The 13,072-nt window shown below is 36.7% G+C and overlaps 1 protein-coding gene across 4 annotated transcripts in view; it reads right to left on the bottom strand.

Annotated features, from left to right (window-relative positions):
- The window catches only part of YTHDC1 (YTH N6-methyladenosine RNA binding protein C1), a 34,576-nt gene extending 21,866 nt beyond the window's left edge, over positions 1-12,710 (bottom strand). For all 4 annotated transcript variants that reach the window (XM_082838280.1, XM_082838278.1, XM_082838279.1 and 1 more), the window contains exons 1-4: positions 12,518-12,710; positions 2,593-2,694; positions 1,897-2,225; positions 1,345-1,777 (exon numbers count right to left, since the gene is read on the bottom strand). In XM_082838280.1, coding sequence (XP_082694406.1) covers positions 1,345-1,777; positions 1,897-2,225; positions 2,593-2,694; positions 12,518-12,545 — 892 coding nt within the window. In that variant the 5' untranslated portion in view covers positions 12,546-12,710. The remainder of the gene's footprint in view (positions 1-1,344; positions 1,778-1,896; positions 2,226-2,592; positions 2,695-12,517) is intronic.
- Between the last annotated feature and the right edge of the window lie 362 nt (positions 12,711-13,072).

Raw genomic sequence — 13,072 nt, 5'->3', positions numbered from 1 at the left:
AAACGTTCAAGTCTAAGAAATAGCGTTCTTAACAGGGACACCAAAAAGAAGATTCCTATAATAAAATGTTCCCTACTTTTACAGGTTTGACACATTCTCCACAATAAATGAACATTCATTCATATTGCCAATGCAATTTTTGTTCTCTATCCATTATCATAAATTACAAAACGTATATCCCATCAGTTTGCAAAAAGTATGATGGGATAGTAGAATTAAAGATTCCACAAGTTTTTTTTTTTATATCAAACCCTACTCATCTATTCAGTTTAACTCTTTAGCCCCCTGTCAAAACCTATCTAAACTCCCAAACCTAGAACTCTAGTAAGCAAAAGGCTAGAAGCACTTCAGCTGCCAATTAGAAAATACCTGGTCATTTGCTCTTATCATTTACACTATATCAAAAATATGATTTACTAACAATGTACTACACTAAAATGATAAAATTCTATAATAATGACATTTAACTATCATATATATCAAAAGAATAGAATTTTTCTTGTATTCCAATATTTAGTACATTTGGCCTATGTAGGAGATCTGGCTGCATCTTTACATAAGACAGCCATGAGTATAATCATCACAGAGTGACCAGCGGTCTCTAAGTACCCCGGCCTCTCGTTGCTCTACCCTCTGAACTTCCCCCCAAAAGAGGGCTCCCTCAGTCTAATGACTGCAACTACCTACCATTCTCATATTCAAGTCTCATGGGTCAGATAAAGTGGCAGGGCACGTAGCATTGAAGGAATGACCCAAGATGCCTCTTACCCAGTCTCTCCACAATAATTTTATACTCTTATTTTCCATCTGGTACCTTTATACCCAGCCCTCTGGAGACCCTGCCCGTCAGTCAACCCACAGGTACAAAAATGAAAGAAAAGTTTGTGCTCCCAAGAGAAAAAGAAAGTTATTTTGGTTTCTGTTGCCACATGATGGAAATCTAGAGGCATTTAACATGAAAATATTTTAATACCTAGCAGACAGGTCCCATATGAATATACTTCAAGTACATCAGTGTTTAAATAAGCTGTTGTTGACTAGTATGGAAATCTAAGAATTTATAACATTAAAACCTCAAATACATTTCCTTATAGAGAAACAATCAGACTAGTGTATTTATAATACAATCAATTTGTAGCTGGGAAATGCCTTTACTAAGATATGTAAATCTTATTCAAGTGCATTTATAAAACTCAAAAGCACACTATTAAAAAAAAAATCACAGGACAGTCTTACTAACATCCCCCCCATTGTCTCAAAAATTTTATAATTCAATTTAAACATGTTCAAGAAAAAAAACAATTAAAAAAAAAAAGACAAATCTTTACATATAAAAATTAGTACCTGATCCATCTGTTCCTGAACCAGATCTGACAGACCCATCCGTGAAGGAAACAGATTCAGAATCGGAGTCGCTAGCCTCACTCCGGGTGTCATAATCATTTCCCTCTTCCTTCTGGTCTCTCTCATCCTGTTCATATTCTTCTTCTTCCTCCTCCTCCTCTTCCTCCTCCTCCTCCTCTTCCTCTTCTTCTTCCTCCTCTTCCTCCTCTCCATCATCATCCACCTCTTCATCTTCCTCTGCATCTTCTTCTACTTCTTCATCTTCCTCCACATCTTCCACCCCTTCCTCCTCATTCTCAGTGTTGTTGCCTTGCTCATCAGAAGAACCACTGCTGCCAGTCTCATGGTCAGAGCCATATTCTTCAGAGTTCACTTCCTCCTTGGAAGACTGGCTGGATCTGCTTGCACGTCTATCCACTTCAAGCCCAATTCTCTGATGTTTAAAGAAAAAGGGAATCAGCAGTCATATAACAGACAAGGTCAGAGTGAATAAATAGTTCTAGCCTCAAAAAGAACTGCTTTCTGTATTATATCTGCAATAATATTTACTACCTCAGAACCATCTGGTGTAGGGGATTTGACCCTCCTTTCAGGATCCCTTTTCCGCAGACATGTTTTCTCAGATTGACTCTTATAAGATTCTCTGGAGGCACTGCTTGACAAACGAATCTTCCGATCAGCTTCTAGACGTTTGTTTCTTTCAGATCTTTGATATTCCTCATTTTTATACTCTGTGACTGACTTTCCTTTTGTACTAACCATTCTTTTGTTATTGCTAACTGATGAGCTCAGTGGCTTAGAAATCAATTGTCTTGAATGAACAGAAGGCTTTTGTCGCTTTGTGTCAGTAGATTCCATTCGGTCACTTTTTCTTTTTGAACCTTAAAAATACAATGAAAAAAATATATATAAGAATTTGGGTATTAGACTTATTTCACCAAAGTTTAACAGGTAAATATATAAGAGAGTAAAAGCCTCACTTCTTTAAAATGTTTTCTGAAATACCTTTACTCCAAAGTTAATCATAAAGAAAACACAGCTTTCAAACACTGGAATAAATACATGAGACATTTCACACGTTTGGAAAAAAATATATTACTCTCATTCACATGGAATTGGGTACCACTGCTTCTCATGATTGTGCTTTTGGTGGTAAGTGCCTCAAGGAATAAGTACAAAAGCAAAGACTCTTTCTTACGAAACTGATCTCTACTTTGCCATTTTAACAAAAATAGAAATCTTACATACCCTTTTTCTCATTTTTATCTTGTTCACTCTCTGGATTATAGAGTTCATCGTCCTGTTCTGGTACTTCAGTCAAAATATCATCTAGAACATTAAGTTCTCCATCTGGAAGCAAAAGATTAAAAAGTAACAGGGAAAAATCATTAACATTAAGCATTTATTTCTGAGTACTTACTGTGTTGAGGCTACGGAAGTATGAGAACATAACCTTCAAGGAGCTTTTATTTCAGGATCAAGACACAAGAATAATTCCTATAAAACGATATAAAGTAAAGGATATGATGCACAGCTCCGGTCTACAAAGTCAGGAGTATATATAATCCATAAGGTATGAAAGGATATACTGGGGTACAAAAAGAAAAAGTGAGACCTTCTGTATTTGTAGCTCATCCTTTAATGTCTAATGTTTGTACCTGCTTTAAAATGTGCACAATAATAAAAATACATGTGTATAATATTTAAATAAACATACATTTATCAAAGATTGTGTACTCCGGGCAGAATACTTATTACCATTGTACAGTTGAGAAATCTGGCACACTCCAGCTTAACCAAGCAATCAAGATTAACATCACTAGCAGTGGGTCAAATCAACAACATGGAACCCCTGGAATGATGCACTATGAATAGAAAAATTCTGTGATATTCCTATGCAAAACCTAAACCTATACATGAGTAAACAAACATCAAACCAACCTAAATTTAGAGGCATCCAAAAATGTCACAGTTCATTCATGAAATACAAACACTAAGGAAATACTTCAGATTAAAGGAGACTAAAAGATACAATAACTGACACAGCACATTATCTGAGACAACTGAAAAACTAGTGAAATCTAAACAAGATCTGTAGATTACAAGTATCAATGTCAATTTCCTGATTTTGATAGTACTACAGTTAAGTAAAAGAGAATTCTACTTTTTAGGAAATACATACTTAACTATTTAGGGGCAAAGAAGCATCATGTCTACAACTGACAAAAGAGGGAGAAAGAATGAGTCAGAAAGACAAATGTGGTAAAAATGTTAACATTTGTGGAACGTGGCTGAAAAGCAAAAGAATTCTTTGTACTATCCTTACAGCTATCCTGTTTGTCTGAAATAATGTCCAAGTAAGTTAAAAGAAGAAAATTACTGACGGGGTACACAATCAAAAACATTTGAGGCTGCTGGCATGGACTATAAAAGTATAACTTGTTCAGACAAGGAAACTTGACTGTAATTGATACAGTCAATGATCGTGAAAATTTAGAACTCAGTTTTATTACCCCAGCACCTTCCCTACCCCCAACCCAGTCCAACTGGATAAAATAAGTCTTAGAAATACATGCAACTATGTATTTACTACTTTAAACTGATTTTTTTTTTCAAATAAGGCACTAAAGCTAATGGTAAATGTTTTGAACACTAAATATCCTGGCATCAAAAAATATCTTCGAAATCTAAGGTGACGTAAAGAGAGGTATAAAATCATAAAAACTGATGAGATAGGACAATTGTATCACAGCTCCAGCCAAAAAGGAAAGCCCACTAAAATTATAGCAAGGATTATTAACCTGAGGTCTATGAACAGGTTAGATGGAGTTCAAATATCCCCCAAGAGGGACAGGAATCAGTGACTCAAGAGAACTAAAACAGATAATGTAGGCATAATAAGAAGGAAAGCAAGGTTACACAGGATATGGAAAAGGTAACAATGTATCTTCCTCTGTGCTTGGAGTCACTGCTGCTACTTAATAACACTGACACATACACACTACTATATATAAAATAGATAACTAATAAGGACCTACTATATAGCACAGGGAACTCTACTCAACTCTCTGTAATGGCCTATATGGGAAAAGAATCTAAAAAAGAGTGGATATATGTATTTGTATAACGGATTCACTCTGCTGTACACCTGAAACTAACACAACATTGTAAATCAATTACACCCCAATAAAAATTTTAAAAAAAACACTGAAAATTACCTATGCTTGGAATAGCATCGTAACTGATTTCTTTGAGTGGTAAGAATGCTTTTCTGTACTTTACCATTTTTCTAAAATGAATATATACTATACAGACTGTTATCATTTTTATTTACTTATTTTCTTAAATGGTACTGAAAATCAAGATATGCCAACCAAAAAGGCTTCTCTCATCCTCTGGGTTCATGTTTTCACTGAGGAAATTCCCTGAAGACCTGAATGGTGGCAAACACAATTTTTGGACGTTATACTGTAAATAAAAAATAAAAACATACAATTTGATTTTTTAAAACCCAAGTTTTTCAGATATTCAATTATTCTTAGGTCAAAGCTCTCTAGTCAGTAAAAAGTGGGTCCAACAGATCTTGAAAAATAAGATATCTGTAGAAGCAAAAGAAAAAACATACAACTAGGACAGCAAAATAGGCAATTAAGTAAATACAGTACTACACAAATCTTTTCATGAAATACTAGTTCTTGATTAGAAATATCCACTTCAAAAGCCTGAACATTCACATGAACTTTTATACATGCTAAATCCAGACATGCTAAACACAGAATGAAATAACTGTGCAGGTTAATTAATCAATTTAAATTTCAGACATGCCTAAATCATGGTTTCCCTATAAAAAGGGTATTACTGTCTTAAAAAGCTTTAACAAATAATTTTATTAGTCAAATTCAAAGATTGGTTGCAGTTTTAGAAAGCATCTACAAAATTTTAAAATATTAATCAATACTTGCTTTTCTAACATTTTATCACTTTCACACATATCATACATGACACACACAAGGTATGTTTTAGATCCAATACTCTGCAGATAAAGAAACAGAAGCTCAGAAATTCAAGTTGAGCAAATTCACACGTCTAGAGTTCAGGCTTTCTAAATTTACGGTTAAATCAGATGGGGGACATTAAAATCATCTCTTTTTTTTTAACATCTTTATTGAGGTATAATTGCTTTACATTTTGTGTTAGTTGCTACTGTATAACAAAGTGAATAAGCTATATATACACATATATCCCCATATCTCTTCCCTCTTGCGTCTCCCTCCCACACTCCCTATCCCACCCCTCTACGTGGTCACAAAGCAGGAGCTGATCTCCCTGTGCTATGTGGCTGCTTCCCCCCAGCTATCTATTTTACATTTGGTAGTGTATATATGTCAATGTCAATGTATATATGTCAACTCTCTCACTTTGTCTCAGCTTACCCCTTTCCCCTCCCTGTATCCTCAAGTCCATCTCTATGTCTGCGTCTTTATTCCTGTCTTGCCCCTAGGTTCATCAGAACCCTTTTTTTTCTTTAGATTCCATATATATATATGTGTTAGCATACAGTATTTATTTTTCTCTTTCTGACTTACTTCACTCTGTATGATAGACTTTAGGTCCATCCACCTCACTACAAATAACTCAGTTTTGTTTCTTTTTATGGCTGAGTAATATTCCATTGTATATATGTGCCACATCTTCTTTATCCATTCATCTGTCGATGGACACTTAGGTTGCTTCCATGTCCTGGCTATTATAAAATAAGCATCTTCAAACAAAATATAAGAAAACAAAACTACAAAGTATCACTGAAAGGTCATGTGCACTAGTAGATCAATTCCAAATTAGTGCACCAGAAAGCTCCATATTACCAACATTATAGCACCTTAAATTTACTTTAAGATCAACCATAACATCCTCACTTGATGGTCTACAAATTTTTATCCATATTATAGTCTATGACATCAAAAACCTAACTGTGGGGAAAAAAAAAAAACCTAACTGTGGTTTTATCACAGTATCAGCCAACTAATAAGACCTGCAGGACAAATTCAGCCCATGGCCTATTTTTGACTGGCAAGATATAAATGGTTTCTTCATTTTTAAGGTTGTGTTTTAAAAACAAGGAAAGAATATATGACGAAGACCTTATGTGGCCCACAAAGCCTAAAATATTATTTTCTATCTGACCCCGATATAAAAGATCACATTTTAATTTACTTCTCTCCACCACTGAAATCGCTTATATATTTGCTGAAATATGATACATAGGAGCAAGAGATTTGTATTTGGAAGCAAGAAAATCCAGGTCATCATTTAAGAGCTAGGTATCTTTAGGAAAGTCCCAGTCTGAGCTCCAGTTTCTTCACCTCTGAAAAGAGGCATTTAGAATAAAAAGATCAGTGTTTGGGGAAGGGAAGGAGGTGGACAGGGCAGTTATTTGATGCTTCTGAACCTTTTGTTAATGACTAGGGTACATGATACACAAAATCTGGTCCAGCACATAAAATAAAATCCTCTTTTCTCAATAAGACAAATGCATAAATGTTCCTACTATCTACTGCTGTAAGTTTAACATGCTACCCCAAAAACTTGGTGACTTAAAACAATACAGTAATTTACTATTATTGCTTATGGTTCTGAGGCTCAACTAGGGTCTCTCACGTGGCTGCAGTTAAGGGTTAGCTAGAATCATCTGAAGGCTTGCTTATTCATATACCTTGACTGGGAAGTCTCAGAACAGCTGGGGTTCCTAGGGCACTCCTTTCTATGGTCACTCTCCCCCATGACAGCTTCAGCGTAGGCCGACCTCTTTCATGGTGGTTTAGAGCTTTCATGGTGGTTTAGGCAGAAGCTCAGCAACAGTGCCACAGTATTTTATTCAGAGACAATCACAAAAGTCTACTCAGGTTCAAAGAGAGGAGCTATGGACTCCACCTATTGTTGGTTGAAATGTTAAATACTTGATAGATGTTTTCAAAACTACCACCACCTGCTTAGTTTTGCTTAAACTTAGGGATTTTAATTATAAATATAAGGAGTACTCTTAAAAACCAAAATCTGGTTTAAAAAGGTGAGAGAGTTCATAGTATTGGGTTATAAAGCTAACAAGCCGCTTCCTCTGACCACTTCATTCATTGGCTAGAGAAAGGAGTTTGTATATATTTTAATTCATGTTTTCAATTTAAAATGAATTAGTTATAAAGAAAGATTATTTTAGTAGTCTCAGAAGCTACTACTATTAAAGACTATCTATCACTGGCATATCCTTTTTAGAAAGAAATAACTATGTCTTTAAGAGATAAAGTAACATCCACCGGTTCTCTAGGGTGACTCTCTTTAAACTACTTTAATGTTTTAAATCACTCACTTTATCCTGAAATTTAGCATTATTATTCTGTATAATGATATGTACATATACAATTTCTTCACAGTAGTTTGACAGCAGCACCTTAAGAATATTAGCAATAAAATGAACAAAGGCTAGCAAATGCCAGGTTAAGAATTCTATATAAAAAATAACTCAAATGCAGTATTTCTACAGTTAAAGCACTTCATTTTTTTTGAGAAGTCTATATAAAGAACTATACAGTCTTTTTAAAAAAATCCTTTTAAAACCCTGAAAATTGTATTTTAGATGCCACAACAAAATGAATTTTTCCACAATATGTCAGTGCAACAAATTAACTCAAATGAAACACAAATAAACAGTATTTCCATTTACAGCTAAAGTTCAAATCCATTCAAAGTTATACACTAACAGCCTGTAGGATGAATCTAGCTCTTGGATGCTTTGTTTTTGAAAGTGTCAAGGATTTAATATAAAAATCCAGACCCTACATTTAAAAAAAAAGACTATTTGATCACTAGGGGCCCAGACTCCCATCTGAAAAAAACCAGATGGAGCAGTCCTGATAGTCTTCTGTTAAGACACAGAGAAGGTAACTTATGTCATAGTTTTGCATGAGACAATCTGGGTTTATGCCCCATACATCAGTGTATTTACTAATATTGCCTGAACATATACCATGCTTACTCCTTTACTGTCTATAACCTAACACTCACCATTACCTACAGTACTAAGTAAGTACTTTATCTGCCTGACCCTAGAATGCATATAAACCCACAACTCCTGAACAACACTGATGTTAAATAACTGCAAAAAAATTTAAGGTTCAAGACACTGAGGCACAGGGACACCAAACTTCAGTTTTAGTATATATGATACTTTGTGGAAGAGTAGGAATGCTAAAGGGGACAAGCCTATTCAACTCAAGTGGATTAACCGCCTTGACGGAATACAAGTGCTATGTCGGATCTTACAAATTTTCGAGAGGATTCCCAAATTCAGATTTTTATTTGAAATTGTCTTTTAAATGCTGCCTCAATTAAAAACAAAACAAAGCAGGCTACTGCTAGCTTGATTCCTCTATGGAAATGCAATAATCTGTGAACGTTTTGCATTCACAATATATGATGTTTTTATACGGACTTCATTATCATCATTTGTTAAGCAAGCATAATCTTAGTTATCACAAACTATCGATATTATTAACAAACTGAGTTTTGGGAAAGAGGTAGAGATCCATGGGTATAGGAAGCAAAACAAGGAAACAAAAAATATCCCAAATAAAGCCCAAAGAATTAAAGTACTGTGACTTAAATCTCAGTTCTGAATCCAAATTTAATGCTGTTTCCACTCTACCAGAATTACACCTCAACCTTGAAATTCCTGGCCCAGGAAGGCCACAAACCTTAACTCTAGGGATATCAGTGTAGAAAATTAACCTTTATCTGAGACGCAGTTCATTTTTTTGACCCAGGAAGCTTCTGGGTTAGGAGATACAAAGTACTATTTATTTCAGGATCCAGCATCAGACTAAGACCTGAAATATTTAAAGAAAAAAAAGAAAAAAAAACCTGGGTACTTAAATATACTACTTATTTTGTTTTCCAATACAGGGCACCATAATACATTACAGTTTTTATTTTAATTCACTTAATATAGTTTTAGTCGGGTTTGGCAACGTAGCAAGATTTCCTGGAGCCTCCCCTTCTGTTGTGTTGTACATTAGACCAGTCTCTCACTTACTTTTTTGTCACTCAAAACCGTCATTCTTCAAGAAGTGTAGAGACTTGGATTTCCTATACCATCCAAATTTCCTGTCTTCCAAAACGCATACAATTGAAGTCTAAGGAGGGCATTTGTAATTTTTTTCTCCTACTTCTATTATGGGTAAAACAAATATATCGGAATATCAAATACATACTCTATGCTTTACAAAGCCCTAACTAAAGTGGACCAAGTCAATCTAACCCTAAGGACTTACTATAGTGAGGGCTACAGTGTGTATACACATATATGTATGTATATATAACCATGCATACATATTTATATGTATTTGCCTGCATGAGTGTGTGTACGTATATAATTTAAACTGGGAAACTCTTAACTTTGGACATCAATAGCAAATATCACATAACTAGTCATAACTAGTCAGTCCTTAATGAAGTCCAACCTTGAGCTAATGATTTACAATCTTCTAAATCATTTATTCGAGGCACTGAGACATAATTACTGTACACCAGGAACCTGGTAAACAAGACATACTCCTGGCCTTCATGGAGCTTCCAGTCTGGTAATGCAGAAAACATGTTACTTTCAAAAGTGGTACCTCATTATCCACATTTTAGATACATTAAACTTGTATAACTGTTCTTCAGAGAGAAATTTTTAAGAGCTTAAGAAATAAAATATAAACCAGGTGTTTATAATGGAAAACATAGAAAAATGGCAATTAACACTAGTTAATACCACCAACATTCCAACATCTTCCACATCTACTTTTTGGACAATCACCACAGGAATCAGGAAGCTGGCAAATTCTCCAGTTATAGGCTTCACTTTCTAGGTATGGGTATTACAGAAGCATTTATAGAAGGTAATGTCTGCTTATTACACAGCTAATGTGCAAAGCCCAATAATCCAAGGACTTTATAACTGAAAGTGTTGTAACTGCTCTGTGATTTATAGCAAATTTCTGCAACTTAAACTCATTTCTTATCAAGATCTTACACCACTTACGGAATCTTTCAAGAAAGGACTTAAGGTTTGTGACATGTCTAAGATTTGTGACAGGGTTTACCTTTACAATTTCCTAGTGTTTCATTGTCATCCTACTGATGACAATAAGTACTTAGCTTCCCATTTTTCCCTGTTCAACATGAAAAGAAAGAGTCAAGCATTAATTCTAATTCTGGCTATTATTCTAGCTGTTTGACAAAGATCAAGAAAGTGAGACACCCTAGGCCTCAGTTTCCATACATGCAAAGTGGGTTATTCTAGAAATCTGCTCATTCCAAAATTAAATAAGCAATTCCAGTAGGTATGTATCTGCTAGCTTTCCCAGTAAACTAGAGACAATCTTAAACTATAAGTACTTACATCATAAATTCTGAAATGAAGCTGAATTATGAAAATTAATTTTTTAAAAACTACACAAATGGGAGGCCTTTCAGAAGCTGGACAATTTAGCTGGACAATTTATCCTGAGTATTGCTAATAGGTGGCATTACTACTTCCCAATAATAGTTACAAAGTTTATGCATTTAGACGTTTTCATCACTAAATCCGTTTCTAAAACAAAATTTATAAAACATCACCTACTTTTTTCCTCCGTGTACAATATTGTGTCTACTCCATAAATGACTTACAACTATGTTCACCTTAACAGACACTGAACTCTTGAGAAGTACTGAGCTTTTACTCATTTTTTATCTAGTTCATCTCACCCACCACAACCACCACCCACTCCCATACACACAGATCATAGATTACACTCTGAAACAATCAAATGTTGACTGAATTAATTCTTCCTGATTAAAATCATCTACTTAATACTACTTTACTACTAATTAAAAGCAGTTTCTTTTATTCACTAACACCATGTAATCCTATGATCACATTCCTTCTGGACTTCTCAAAAGGAAGGGAGAGGATTTTTAGGATTCGTTTAAGGAAGAAAAATTGAACTACTAAAACCTAATCACCGAGCTGCTTTGAGATAGGAGCCATATCTTAAACATATTCCCACCCACTCCGTTGCCCAAGCCTGTCCCTATTATTGAGCAGTTCACTGATTCATGAAAACTCTTTCAAGGAGAAAAATGAGAGGTCACAAGTCTAATGGAACTTGACTCTACAGCCCACTTAACAAATCCTCCCTCCCCCAAATCAATTAGCCACACAAAAGAGTAGATCCGTAAAATACAGGACAGCAGCTGGCCAGATTTTTATCAACCATAACCTTGCCAAATCTATCATGGTAATCTTAGGGTTGTAAAAAACCTTAACGTACCATCCAATCTAGACCACTCTCCAGACTTGTACTGATTCAGGATCTACATTAACATTTCCAGGGCTTGGAAGGTCGGTATTTAAAAAGACATGACATTTCATTCTGGCAACATCAGTTCTTCCCATATTTAAAGTAACTGTAGCCCTCCGACTCTCTACAAACTGTATCCATTTGTTCCTGGTTGTACCCTCTAGGAACTACGCACAACGTGTGTCTATCACAATAGTGGCCAGGATTTTTCCTGCCTGGCCTAAATCACATAATCATCTTTTCAAACATCACGTTTTCCAAAATAAGTATCTGAGGAACCAAACAGGCCATTCTTGCCACTTTGCCTATTTAACAGAACAGCCATAAGTTACTCGTAGACATTTCGCGAAATTATCTACCTATATCACTTCTTAAATATGCTTACTTAGTAGATTACCAGCTTTAAGGGTATTAAGGGTTTTCGAAATTCAGCCTAACAGAAAAGGCTGTTTTGAAGATACGCATTACATCCGCATACCACTACCAGGAAATAAACCTAAGGGCCTGCAACTCAGAACAGGCCTTCTCTCTGCCGCGCCCAGGACACATAAACGTTAAGTGAAAAAGGGAATTAGGATTAAAGAAAAATCCAAGGCTAGATGAAGTGTTAGGTTATGTGGAGACCGAGGACGAAAGGGCAGGCCTTGTCTTTTCCAATGAGTCCAAGCGTCTCGATGGAGAGACCGGCTCCGCGCGGAGGAAGCTAACCTCCCCTACCCACAACGACGACTACGGCTCCGTCGACCCACTCCCGAGCCCCACCTCCGCCCATCACCTTTCTCCGCACTAACCTTTCTCCTCTCGGCTGTCGGCCGCCATTGCTCCCCTCTTGTTTCCGCTGCTGCCGCCGCAGCCGCCACCGCCGCTTCGACGCGACTCGCGCGGGCGCCGCAGCCGCGGCAGCAGAACCACAGGCGCGTCCGTCAGTCCGTCCGCTGGGCTTGCGCGCTTCGCACGTTAGCCTCTACCACTCACCCTTCCCGACCCACCCTTTCTCCCCACTTCTTCCCTTTCTCCCTTTTCCCCTTTCCTCCTTTCACTCCTGCCTCCCCCACCCCAGGCCCAGCCTTCCCGTTGGGGCTTAGGAACGGGAGGCGGTAACGGGGAGGGAAGGGAAACAGATGGCGACAGCGGGCGGCGCTAAAATGGAGCCTGCTTCCTGCGTGAAACAATCCCCCTCCCAAAATGCCCTGCGCTGTTTACGCTTCGTTCCTCCCTGGGAACGTCACAGTGCGGAAAGGGCGGGGTGGCAGGTCAGGCAAGAACGTGACGTAACGTCAGCACGTTGCCCCGCCCCCCGCAGCCCGGAAGTCCCTGGAATGAGTTCTATTTCTAGCGATAAAAGT

Source organism: Leucopleurus acutus, assembly GCF_964270905.1.
Source record: "Leucopleurus acutus genome assembly, chromosome: 4".
Lineage (NCBI taxonomy): Eukaryota > Metazoa > Chordata > Mammalia > Artiodactyla > Delphinidae > Leucopleurus > Leucopleurus acutus.
The sequence above is the reverse complement of the archived record's forward strand: the minus strand, read 5'-3'. Positions and strand labels throughout refer to the sequence as shown.